At 42.1% G+C, this 13,216-nt stretch overlaps 1 protein-coding gene across 7 annotated transcripts in view; it reads left to right on the forward strand.

Annotated features, from left to right (window-relative positions):
* TNFRSF11B (TNF receptor superfamily member 11b) overlaps window positions 1–13,216 on the forward strand; it is an 87,354-nt gene that overhangs the window by 46,464 nt on the left and 27,674 nt on the right. For 2 of the 7 annotated variants that reach the window (XM_084618182.1, XM_084618184.1), the window contains one exon: window positions 6,110–6,233. The exons of 1 other annotated variant lie outside the window; for it this stretch is intronic. In XM_084618182.1, coding sequence (XP_084474308.1) covers window positions 6,204–6,233 — 30 coding nt within the window. In that variant the 5' untranslated portion in view covers window positions 6,110–6,203. Of the gene's footprint in view, window positions 1–5,836; window positions 5,924–6,073; window positions 6,234–10,976; window positions 11,019–13,216 lie in introns of those variants that run through there. 4 more of the 7 variants (XM_084618181.1, XM_084618183.1, XM_084618186.1 and 1 more) reach the window with 4 other exon arrangements.

The raw sequence follows: 13,216 nt of genomic DNA on the forward strand, positions 1-13,216 counted from the left end.
GAAATGAGGTAAAGCTTCAATTGAAAAACTGAGGCAAATCTGCTCCAAAGGAGTAGCAAACTACAGAGCTAAAACCAATACATCCGCTTAATCAGTATATATGAACAGCCAGCTCTCTGTTTTACAGCATAAGTTTGATTACAATAATGATATTAATGATTTTAAAAACTCCTCTTCTGTTCCCTCAGTATATGTCTGAATCAAAACCTCTCCCTTGGACCTGCTGTTCTCAGTTATACTGGGGTACAGTCACTACAGTGGCATGATATCGATGCACCAAATTTTACAGCTGGAGTAATTGTTCTACTTCACTGACAGAATCTGAACCATATTTACCTGTGTTCCCTGCCCGACTACATTTTCTACCAAATGAACAGCATGCCATTTCTTCAATGATCCATTTTGAAAGTTCTTCTGGGACATTTCAGATCACCAGCTATTATAACTTTAGCAGAATTGTTCATTTTTAAGGGATTAGCCTGATGGCTTGGTAGAATGCCAGATTGCTCTCTTTTTGCAGCTACTGTTATGACTGCTTTCCACAATGTATCCATTTGAGATCCTCCCTCCTTAACTGGAAATAAATCTATTACTGGTGAAGCTCTTGGTGTCTTTTAAATGTAATCTCTGGTGAACAGCAAGTCCTGTGCTTGAAGCCAGAATTTTCCCACTGTTTATTGACTGAACTCAACAAATATCTCATTGAGATCCTGAGATGACTCAAGGTCACAACATTCACCTACCAGCACCGAGTCACTGGTCTGGACTTCTGAATTTTTCCAGATAGCAGACAGGCTTAAAGAGCAAAGCCATTTATAGACCCAGTTATTATAATGATGCACAGGAAGAAAAATAGATTTATAACAATCATAACATACAAAATGGTAATACAAATACTGAGAATTAGAGCTATGGAAAGACAAATACTGGATACTGGATCTATGACTACTACTAAACCAATAAACTGCTATCCCACCTGAAGCACACCATTCTAGAACAAAACATACAACAGAAACAGATTTCACTCTTTAACCTGAAATATAGAAGTTTTATGTATTGATACAACTCTTGCAATGACTTATTCCTGCTCTCTCCATAGTTCCTGCTCCCTACATAATTGTTTATTGATTACTTTTTTAATGTAAACCAGCCATTTTTCCTGTAAGAACTACTTGGTTTCTTTATATGCACACTGAATATGTTAAACTTATTTCTGGAAAGAGGAAATCTTAATGTGTAAGCTTCTTTTCATCCTACAACTTTTAAACTGTTTTAAGGAAAGTAAAGTAAAAGCAATTAGCTTTTAAAAATAATTTTAAAACTGTGTTCAAACACCCTTCTATGGGATGTGGTCACAAACATGATACTTGTAAAACACTGCTGAAAGCAGTTTGGTTGTCATGTGGACAAGTCTTTATTACAGGGTTTGCTACGTTGTAATATGATTGCATGCATTGCAAAGCACATCTTAATTAATTCCCAAAGGCAAAGTGGGAATGTGCTAAGGCAGTTGTGAAAACATTCTAACTGCAGTTTAGACCTTGTAGTTCTGCTCTGAAAAGCGACTCTAAAAATGGCATTGTGGGATTCTGTATTTATTGTTGGTCCATTCTTTCTAGATCAAATATGCTCAGGTATAAAGATTTTTTTCCCCTTACTAGCCACGGTCTCATCATGAGATCCAAAAGTTAAAGCTTTCTGGTTCGTGCACCACCACCTGTAAGAGATTCTGTCAGCAAAATGCTGCCTTGCTTTGCCTCTGGCCAAACCCACTGTCCCCACTAAATTAGGCAGACTTTGGTCCAGCATGTGCAACTTAATTAATTCTGGGGAGGATCAGAGACCTCAAAGAGAATCCAGCTCCCTCACTCAAAACTGTGTTAGGTTTTCAATGCTAATGGAAGTAAAAACATAGTAAAAACATTTTTCACTAAAGTCAGCAGATCTGACTCTGAAAACACAGAGGGAGCAGAACTTTTGAGGGAAAAGATGCCATTTTTATATGGTCACTTTTCAGACCATAACCACCCTTTAAGCTAAACAGTTTTTTAAAAATGTTTTTTTAAACTTTGTGCTAGTGTGTTACATGGCACAAGAGACTTTCATCCCTAGAAAAACTCTGATAGGTGTTGAACAATAAACTGTATGTATTCTAAGCTATAATAATACATAAACATTTGCATTAGCTCCTATGGGCTTTGTCATTTCTGTATAGGGATGGGCCCAGACCCTCAAAGGGATGTAGTTGTCTACCTTCCTTTGATTTCATTTCTGCTGAAGTCAATAGGAACTGGGAGCCTAATTACTTTTGAGGACCTGGGCCATAAGACTGAGTATTCATGGCAGACAGTTAGAGATGGGAAGATACTCACTGAAGTAAGTGAAAAGACTCAGAGATTCATTGATTCTAAGGCCAGAAGGGACCACTGTGATCATTTAATCAGACCCCCTGTATAGCACAGGCCACAGAACTTCCCCAAATTCCCACTGACTTCAGTGAGTTTTCATTCAGGTCCATAAAGCAGAAAAAACATTACACTGAAATCAAGTTACACTGTTCTGTTACTCTCATACTAACAGTAAGTATCTCATAGGCTGGAGCTAAATATGAGTTTGGTGCTTTGCATTTCTCAGTTGGGAGCAGTAAACTTCATCCACCTTCAGGACATAGGGTGAACTCACATCATGGGTTCCTGTCCACTACCAGGAGAGGGGACTCAGCAGTGTAAGCCTCCTGCAGCCTTTGCTTCACTGGGGTGCTCAGAACTAACCGATAAAATCCCCAAAGCGGGCAGGACTGACCCAGGAAGGGCTTAAAGGAGGCTGGTTGGGACCGGGAGCAGTCCAGATTTAAGGCCTGCCTCCACTGCAATAAAGAGGTGTGACTGAAGCACAGGTAGACATATCCGAAATAGCTTGTCTCTAACAAGATCAACGCTAGCTCACGTAACAATAGCGGTGTAGCTGTAGTAGCATGGGGGGTAGCAGAGGCTGGCTGCTCAAGCATGTACACAGCATCCTGTCCTCTCCTCTCAGTGCTAGGGTTTCTGTTACCCTTTTCTAGCTTCTCCACTAACACGTACAAACAAACCGCCATTAGATCAAAGCTTGCTTGGGTATGCCTTCATAAGCTGCAACCCCACCTCCTGATTACCGTGTAGACAGACCCAGAGTTCCTGTCTTAGGCAGCTGATGCTGGAGAGGCTGCTAGGAAATTATGACTTAAAATTGGCTTCCCTGTGAAGCCCCTCTCTGGTGCAGCTGGCCCATGTGGCTGAATATAGCTCATTTAAAAAAATATTGCTTTTCAGAAGAAATTTAGGGGCAGATCCTCAGCTAGTGTGAATCAGTGTGTAGCTCTTCTGAAGTCAGAGCTAGGCCCACTTGCATCAGCTGTGGATCTGGTCCAGAGTGCCTTGTCAACATGTAGGTTAAAATACAGATCTAAGTATATGATAATACATGTGTTAAGGGAATAGAAACCCACTAAAAGTAAAATATTACAGGAATCGTTGCAATACACCTTCCAGGTGCATAAATCATCAATTAGCTTTTATACAGCTAAATAATAGAAGCATTTCCTCTCTTCTCAGTGCCATTGTTTCTGTTCCCCTTTTTCCAGTTTCCCCACAGTTACTTACAAACAAACCATCGTTTGTTCAAGTTCCTCAGATTTTTACACCATATATCAGGTGTTGAAGGGGGTAATTGAGTATATTGATTTCTAATTTAATAACATCATGGCACAATGCTTGCTAGGAAATGGTTCCTGTATGGTTGCAGAAGGATTCAGATACACTTTCTTTGCTCTGATGACAGGTTTCATAGTGGTAGCCATGGTAGTCCGTATCAGCAAAAAGAACGAAGAGTACTTGTGGTTCCTCAGAGACTAACAAATTTATCTGACCATAAGCTTTCGTGGGCTAAAGATATATATATATATATATATATATATATATATATATCTTCCTACTGTATTTTCCACTGCATGCATCTGATGAAGCAGGCTTTAGCCCACGAAATCTTATGCTCAAATAAATTTATTAGTCTCTAAGGTGCCACAAGTACTCCTCCTCCTTTTTCTTTGCTCTGTTAAAGTGGTCACTTCTTTTATATTACTTAGTGTAAATGCCTCTCCGGTTTAGGAGTTTTTGTCACACAGTGTGCAAGCTTTCACCTCCCTGGGTTCTTGCCAACCCCCCACAATTGTGTGGGCCAACTAGCAATAGGGCAAAGCTGCAAAATTCAGAGCCAAATTGGTATCTCTATTTCAAACACTCCAAAGTTGGAGTATCCATATATGAAGTTTTGGTCCAATACAAAGAGAGAGATGTGAAATGTCAATCCACATCTAGGTATGGACTCTACCCCAGGCGCCCTCAAAGTTTGGGGTATGGATAATGGGTTTGATTTAGGCCCACTGTCTACTCCCAGCATTTGAAAGCTATTAGATTTTAGTCCTTGCCAAAATATTTTTGGACTTTGTGTATTTCATGTAGGGACAGAATGAGAAAACTGGAACCCTTCTGAAAAAGTGATCCTGCTAGAGGGGGGCAGAGGGCATACTAAAGATTTAGGATCTAAGGAGCTGAACCTTTCCCCCCTAAGTCAATGGCAAAACTCCCATTCATGTTAAACAGGCTCTAAGGAAAGTGACAAGGTTGGCAATTCAGCAATCAGTATGAGTGAAGAATTAGAGTATATTGAAAAATTTTGAAAGAAAAGCACCTTTAAGACTAAGATTTCATCTCAATAAGTTTCACAACATTAAATAATTAATCTTCACCACAATCTCCAATTTAAGTGGGAAAACTTAAAACTAAGGAGGTCAAAGAAATTTGCCGATTTCTCCTCCCTGGTGTAAGAATTTATCCCCACTCTTTCCCCCTTTCACAATATCTACAGGTTTCGGGAAAGACATATACTTCCTGCTGCCTTTTTTTTTTAAGGGAAACCTTCTTAGTTCCAGTTGGCTCTGATCCTGCATTCCTTATACATGCAAAACTTCCCTGGTTTCCAGAAGTGGGAACTCCTGGGAGTTCTCCAAAAGTTTGGGGCACACAAGGAAGGCAGGATGGGGCCTGTGGTGCCTACAGGAAAAAAAACCAAAAAACCCCACATTGCACATACCCTGCCATCCATTTCGATTTCAGTCAAATGTAGTGAAGAAAAGACCCAGGCTCAGGATGAATGAGTGCTGACCCCCAGTGATGTCAATGGGGCTACTCCTGTGAGCAAGTGCTTGCCAGCCTAAGGGTTCCACAGCTGGAGCCTTCGTTTTTTCAGATTATGAATGTCTGTGTCCTTTCTGGCTAGAAAGAATCATCATTATGCTCGGAACTTCTGCATGTTCCAAGCCCTGTACAGCCAGGAAATAATTCCAGCACTACTGCACTCCCCCCGGCTTTCTGCAAAGCCCCCCTGTGCTGCCTCCCCAGCATCCTAGGGACTGAAGAGGCCTTTACACCTGCAGGCGGCCCATCCAGCTCTGCGGTACCCTCAGGGCCCAGGAAAACCAGGGCTGAGGCCCCCGGCCAAGCGAACCAGGGTGGATGGGGAGCGATGAGGTGGCTTGTTCCTGCATTAGGAGCGAGGGGGAATCCGTGGAGTCCCCTGGTTTCCTACCCACCCCCCGCACGGCCGCAAATCACGGGGCAGCCCGGGCCCTACCCCGTCCTCCCCAGCTTCGCGGAGGTGCAGCCGCAGAGGCAAAGCGCTAGAGGTCTCTGCACCGCAGGCTGGACGGAGGGAGAAATTTTATAAACCCGCCTCCGACGAGCCCAGGGCCGCCGCTGACTGGCTCGTGCCCGGTCCGAAGGTGACTGATTCCCCCTCCCTCGAGCGAGGGCCAGGCCGGCAGCCGGCAGCCAGCGCCCGTCGGAGGCCAGCCCCTGACACTCCCTCCTGCGTTCCCCAGCCTGTGGTGAGCCCTGAAAGGGTTCCATGAAGTCACCAAGTTTTACAGTTCCTTGGGGCTGCGGGGGGTGGGGTGGGGTGGGTGGGGAGGGGAATCCACGTTTGGTGCTGGACAGGGGATGAGTGATCAAAGCTGAGCTAATGCTTCCTGTTGCAGCAGGGGCGATATATATACAACGTGCCTTTCATGTAGGGGGGAGTCAGCAGCAGGCTGCGAGGGGACCGGAGCTTTCACTGCCTCCCTGTCTAGCGTCCCCAGCTCCCTGAGGTTTCTCCCGCCGACCACAATGAACACGGTCCTGCGCTGCACGCTTGTGGTAAGTCCCTTCGCAGAGGTAGATCGGAGCCTTTGGAGGGCTGCAGATCCACTCTTCCCCTCGGTTTTTTTTCGTTTGCTCTTCCTTCTGGTTAACGTGTTCCAGTTTCATCACCGTGGGCTTTTGTGGTAAGATTTAAACTGGGACGGGGGCTTCCAGCGTCAGGAGAAAAGAAGATACTTTTATTACATAAGGTATTGACATCATTTGCTTTGCATTCATGTTCTTTCCTGCCTTACTCTTCCCCCGTCTTCGCAGGCTCACATCACTCTTACACTAGCAAAAACGATATGAGCTGGCAATGGATTTTTAGCTTGGGATGTTTCTTTTATGACTTATTAAAACTCCATATTTGCCTAGTCTTCCGAGTCACTGTTCGTTATTATTGCACAAGTGTCGATCAGTATCTTCAGGTCTTGGGAGAACATTCTTGCTTTAGGAAAAACGGTGTGACCACAGAATGTATTTAAAAGCACAGACAGATGATGTTTCTTTTGACTTTCTAAACTGCTCAATTTTGCTTTGTGTACACAAACAGAGGGTGAATTAGTAGTAGTGTCCTTCATGTCATTGCAGGAAATGTTATTGCTGGGGCAGCAGGTGTCTTCTAAGCCCCTGCTTTTAGTGGTTGGTTAAAAAGTTTGTTCCAGTGCTGAGACCACCACAGGTATACTTAGAACAATTTTTCAAAGATAGAGAGATAGAGAGATAGATAGATAGATAGATCTTTGAAAAATTGCTCTAAGTATACCTATGGTGGTCTCAGCACTGGAACAAACCTTTTAAAATGTTGTTTAATCTATTTAGCTGTTTGGAAGTTAAAATTGCATTAAATCAATTTTTGAAATGTGTATAGACTTCTACTGTGTAATAAATATTTAAACAGTACTTGGTTGTTATAACAATGGACTATTACATATTCATATACAGTTACTTTTCTAGAATGTCTTAGCAAGTATCGTGACATTAATGTCCAGGTAATCTCTGATACAGTTAGAACTGAGTTACATATTCTAAAAGTTCATTAAACTGCATGTGTGTGTGTATATTCATGTAAAACAAATTAGAAGATTTCCAGTCACTGATGAGTAATGCATGTGTATTACTTTGGGTAGAATTTCCTGAAAGAGTTTTTTGAAAAACAAACCAAAGTAATTAATGGGGGCTGGAGGAAGAGCAAAAATTGTTATGTTTATGGTCAGCAAATTGAAATGTGAGACTAAAACCTTTTTATTTACCTTATATTATTATGCCTTTTTTTGTTTATATAAATGGACAGGAAGTTAAGTGTGGAATGTCAGCAATAACTTGTTACCAACTTGCCTTTCTATCTGTTCATCATAATGTAATAGCATTTAAACATTTTAATGTATTAGATTCCTAGTTAACTGTAATATAATAAACTGGTACATTTTCTAAAATAACAATTTACAATGAAATTAAACTTGATCTTCATTTTATAGCAGCATTGATATCACCAACAGACTTTCATGCACCAAGGAATGTGAAAAAATGCCAATAAGTTGTTACTGTATCCTGTTACTAATCCCCCACTTTATCTCATCTCCTAAATTTGATCTCTCTCTCTGCTATTTTGGATCTCTAATATGACACCCTTTTCTTGGTGTGCCTGTCTGGTCTGTCATGTGTAGGCAGCTGTTGTTTTAATCTACTGTAGCAATTTTGATGCTTTCTCATTTATATTTCTCTTCGGTCATGATTCAGCCTCTCCATTGAATAGGATTGCTACTAACTCACCATCTTCCTGACCAAACCTGAAGAAGAGCTCTGTGCAAGATCGAAAGCTTGTCTATGTCAGCAGCAGAAGTTGGTCCAGTAAAAGAGATTACATCGCCCACCATGTCATCTTCCTGGAAGAATACTATGTTTGTAGTAGTAGTAATTCTATTCAGTGTAGAGGCTTCATGTATCCATGACATGAATTCATACCTATGACAGTTGCATGGCATAGGTCTAGGTTATCTCAGAAATCCTGCTGTCACTATAAGATGTGTAATTTTACCTAGAGATTAATACATGATTTGAAGATCTGATGCATCTTTCCAGAGCTGTTCTGTTGGTTGGTTATTTTTTTTCTTCACTTCCTCATTCTCATCCTCACAGAGATTGTGAATCCTAGCTATGAAGAATATTTAGTTCACCGTTTCTCAAACCCAAGAGCAGCTGTCTGTCTGCTCAGACAGCTGAAAATGGAATAATACTAATTTAGACTTCCAGAGAGCCTTTATCCACAATTCTTAATGTAAAGGTGTAAATTTGTAAATACTGACAAAACAAAAGCTCTGTAAGGTAGGCTACATATCTCATTTCACTGACGAAGAAACTGAGGGCTTGTCTACACAGCAAGCTACAGTAACTCCTCACTTATCGTTGTAGTTATGTTCCTGAAAAATGTGACTTTAAGTGAAACGATGTTAAGCAAATCCAGTTTCCCCATAGGCATTAATGTAAATAGGTGGGGGTTAGGTTCCAGAGAATTTTTTTTCACCAGACAAAAGACTATATATATATAGTATATATACACACACACATACACACAGAGTATAAGTTTTAAACAAACAATTTAATACTGGTACACAGCGATGATGATTGTGAAGTTTGGTTGAGGTGGTGAAGTCAGAGGGTGAGATATTTCCCAGGGAATGTCTTACTGCTAAATGATGAACTAGCAATCAGCTGAGCCCTCAAGGGTTAACCCATTGTTGTTAATGTAGCCTCACACTCTACAAGGCAGCACGAATGGGGAGGGGAGACAGCATGGCAGACAGAGACAGAGACACACACCGTGTGTGAGAGAGAGAGAGATGCGCATTGCCCCTTTAAGTATGCTGACCCCACTCTAAGTACACTGCCTTTTTAAGTAGATCAGCAAGTTGAGACAGCAGCTGCTGCCAGGAAGCTCCCTCCATCCTGAGCCCTGTCGTGTCCTCCCCCTACTCTATGGAATTGGGGTAAGCGGGGTGCAGGAGCAGGGGGGAGGGGGACATCCTGACATTAGCCCCGTTCTTTCCTTCCCGTCCCCCCGCACAGCAATCGGGAGGCTCCCAGGAGCACCTCCAAGGCAGAGGGCAGGAGCAGCACATGGCAATGGGGGCAGGGACAGCTGAACTGCCTGGCAATTGATAGCCTGTAAGGCGGCTGCCATACGGGGAACTTAGGGGACCTGATAGGGGGGCTGTCGGTCCACCCTGGTTCCAAGCCCCCACCAGCTAGCTCCAACGGGCTGCTCTTCCTGCAAGCAGTGGACAAAGCAGGCGGCTGCCAAACGACATTATAAGGGAGCGTTGCACAACTTTAAATGAGCATGTTCCCTAATTGATCAGCAACTTAACAACGAAACAAAGTTAACCGGGACGACTTTAAGTGAGGAGTTACTGTACTGAGTGGCAAGCTGGTGTGCTGTAGATTCATAACCGGGCTTGTGTAATGTCCTGTGTGAACACTGCTATAGTGCAGTGAAAGTCCCTGAGTGTGGATAGAGCACTATGCTTTGAAGTCGCAGTACATTAAAACACACTCTGAAACTATCACAGCACTTGTAGCTGTGTCCACATGGCAAGGTAGCATGTGGCAAACTGGTGTGCTATAGATTCACGCCCTGGCTTGTAGCGCAGTAACTTGCCATGTAGACAAGCCCTGAGACAGAGGTTAAGATCCACATCTTTCAAATACTGGTGCCTATAGTTGGCACCTACATTCATATTTAGGTATAGTATCTAAATAAGTGCCTGGTTGTTAGAGTTGCTGAACACATGTGCCTTTCATTCAAGTGAACTAGGTAACAAAGTTTGAAAATGTGTGCCCTAAATGACTTGCCTGGGTTAATATAGCAAGTATACGGTTAAGCCAGAGAGACAAACCAGATCTCCAGGTTCTCAGCCTTGTGCTTTAACCACCAGCCTACTTCCTCTCACATTAAGGGAAAAAAGTATTGGCTAGATATCTTTCTAAAAGATTAAATTGGACAATTCAATAATTAAGAGATCTCAGTTTGTGCAATTAGAGTCTGATCCTTTGATGAGCTGGAAGGCCTTGTTAATTTGTCATATAGCCGTTGAGTTCCGTTTGCAGTTTAAGGGTATCTTCTGCATTTTTCCAGATGTGGAGAATACTGTACTAAATATAAAGAAAAGGAGGACTTGTGGCACCTTAGAGACTAACACATTTATTTGAGCATAAGCTTTCGTGAGCTACAGCTCACTTCATCGGATGCATTCAGTGGAAAATACAGTGGGGAGATTTATATACACAGAGAACATGAAACAATGGGTGTTACCATACACACTGTAAAGAGAGTGATCAGGTAAGGTGAGCCGTTACCAGCGGGGTGGGGGGGTGTGGGGTGGGACCTTTTGTAGTGATAATCAAGGTGAGCCATTTCCAGCAGTTGACAAGAACATCTGAGGAACAAAGGGGGAGAGAATAAACATGGGGAAATAGTTTTACTTTGTGTAATGACACATCCACTCCCAGTCTTTATTCAAGCCTAAGTTAATTGTATCCAGTTTGCAAATTAATTCCAATTCAGCAGTCTCTCCTTGGAGTCTGTTTCTGAAGTTTTTTTGTTGAAGAATTGCCACTTTTAGGTCTGTTATCGAGTGATCAAAGAGATTGAAGTGTTCTCCGACTGGTTTTTGAATGTTATAATCCTTGATGTCTGATTTGTGTCCATTTATTCTTTTAGGTAGAGACTGTCCAGTTTGGCCAATGTACATGGCAGAGGGGCATTGCTGGCACATGATCACTGTCGTTACAGTGTGTATGGTAACACCCATTGTTTCATGTTCTCTTTGTATATAAATCTCCCCATTGCATTTTCCACTGAATGCACCCGATGAAGTGAGCTGTAGCTCACGAAAGCTTATGCTCAAATAAATTGGTTAGTCTCTAAGGTGCCACAAGTACTCCTTTTCTTTTTGCAGATACAGACTAACACGGCTGCTACTCTGAAACCTGTACTAAATATGCTGCAGTTAGATTACATGAAGAATTCAACATGGCGTTTAGGTTGTTGAGTGCTTTCTGGGACTGCTTCTGCTCCCACTGCAATCAGACAAACATCCCAGTAACTCCAAAGGGCCCAAGCCCTTTATGTAAAAAAAAAAAAAAAAAAAGCGATGGTGGAGTTGTGTAAACCCTTTATGAAGAGATCCCAAACCAGATGAAACCTGCTTGATTTTAGCTTCTGTTGCACACCTGAAACACAGCCTTTGTTTGCCAAAAGGTTTGCTGAGTTTGGGCTGAGGTTCAAGTGCACCTATGACCAATTATGACTTTGGGTGGAAAGTATGTAAAGCTCAGTCATTTTGCAAGTGTTCCATGGCAAAACAAGTCGAACTTGGTGATTTCAGATGGATTTTGCTTTTGGATTAATAACACCCTCCCCCAAAAAGTAACAATCAAGGGGTGCAATCCCACAAGAAAGAAAGCCTGGAACATTTTGCACAAACCAGGACCACATATCTGTACAGATCTAACAATTGCCTATTTAGAATGTGATCCTCTGAGATGTCCACTGCCTTTAGTTTCCATTGAAGTCTTCGGAGTTGAGGTTACTTCGCATCATCCAGGATGAGGCCCATAGGAAACATAACATAGTTCCTATTAATAAGTAAACATACAAGTATTTGAGACACCACAGATTTTTTTTTTTAGAACAGTCGATAACCTGTGGTACCACAGATAGTGTTGGGAGGTAATTGATGTTCATTTTTTAATGATGTAGATGGAATAAGATGTCAATCATTCTTTGTTTGCCTGCACTGGTAAAGGTATTCCAGTTTCTAACACAGAGGTTAATATGCAGTGGAAAGGAGTATTTTGTAATCCCTGTGAAGTGTACAGTGTATGAAAAAAGGCTGTGACATAAATTGAAAGTGGATACAAGAATTTTCACACAATGTACAATGAAACCTTAGGACTCACCACCACAAGATATTTTGTGGATAAAATCATCAGCAAGATTTGAAAAGCACTAGATAGGTCTATAAATAAGAATAGCACCTGCAGTTACGTGAGATAAAATTTACAAGGTCTGTCCAGACTCCTGCTTCAGAGTATGAGGTGATCATGAGCTGAGTTCAGGAAAATAAATTTTTCCCGTGGGGTCAATTCTGTTGAATTTACTCAGAGGTGAGTAGTCCCAATGAGGTCTTTGAAGTAATTAGGATTTGGTAGTAAGGAAAGTGAGGAAGTTTAGGCCCATGCTTTTAGTATCTCAGTTAGCCAGGTGACAGGATTCTCCTCCCATCCCATTCCCCGGTCTGAAAAATTTTGCATACTGTCAAAGACAGGATGATAGGATTAGACGGCCATTGATCTCATCCAGTTTGGCGATTCACGATGTGCTGTTTTGACTCACTAAACTATTAGTAGTGTGAAGGCTTTTTAATGTTGTCAAGGTTCCTTCCCCACTCTGAACTCTAGGGTACAGATGTGGGGACCTGCATGAAAGACCCCCTAAGCTTATTCTTACCAGTTTAGGTTAAAAGCTGCCACCACCAAAGTGTTACACAAAGAACAGGGAAAGAGCCCACTTGGAGACGTCTTCCCACCAAAATATCTCCCCAAACCCTACACCCCCTTTCCTGGGGAAGGCTTGATAAAAATCCTCACCAATTTGCACAGGTGAACACAGACCCAAACCCTTGGATCTTAAGAACAATGAAAAAGCAATCAAGTTCTTAAAAGAAGAATTTTAATGAAATTTTAATGAAAGGGCCTTCCCAAAGGCTTTCCATAGTTCCTGCCAGGAAATTAGTTCCTGCATCTGTGAGGATGTCGGAGGACCAACCTACCCTGGCAAAAATGTCTGCTAGTGCCTGGCACACACTTTTAGCCCTGGTGTTGCTTAGAGCTACTGCTTCCGGCCATCGGGTGGCAAAATCCATGAAAGTCAGTATGTACTGCTTTCCTCTGGATGTCTTTTTCGGAAAAGGACCCAGAATATCCACAGCTACTTG

The sequence above is a fragment of the Lepidochelys olivacea genome, assembly GCF_965140295.1.
Source record: "Lepidochelys olivacea isolate rLepOli2 genome assembly, chromosome: 2".
NCBI classification, from domain to species: domain Eukaryota; kingdom Metazoa; phylum Chordata; order Testudines; family Cheloniidae; genus Lepidochelys; species Lepidochelys olivacea.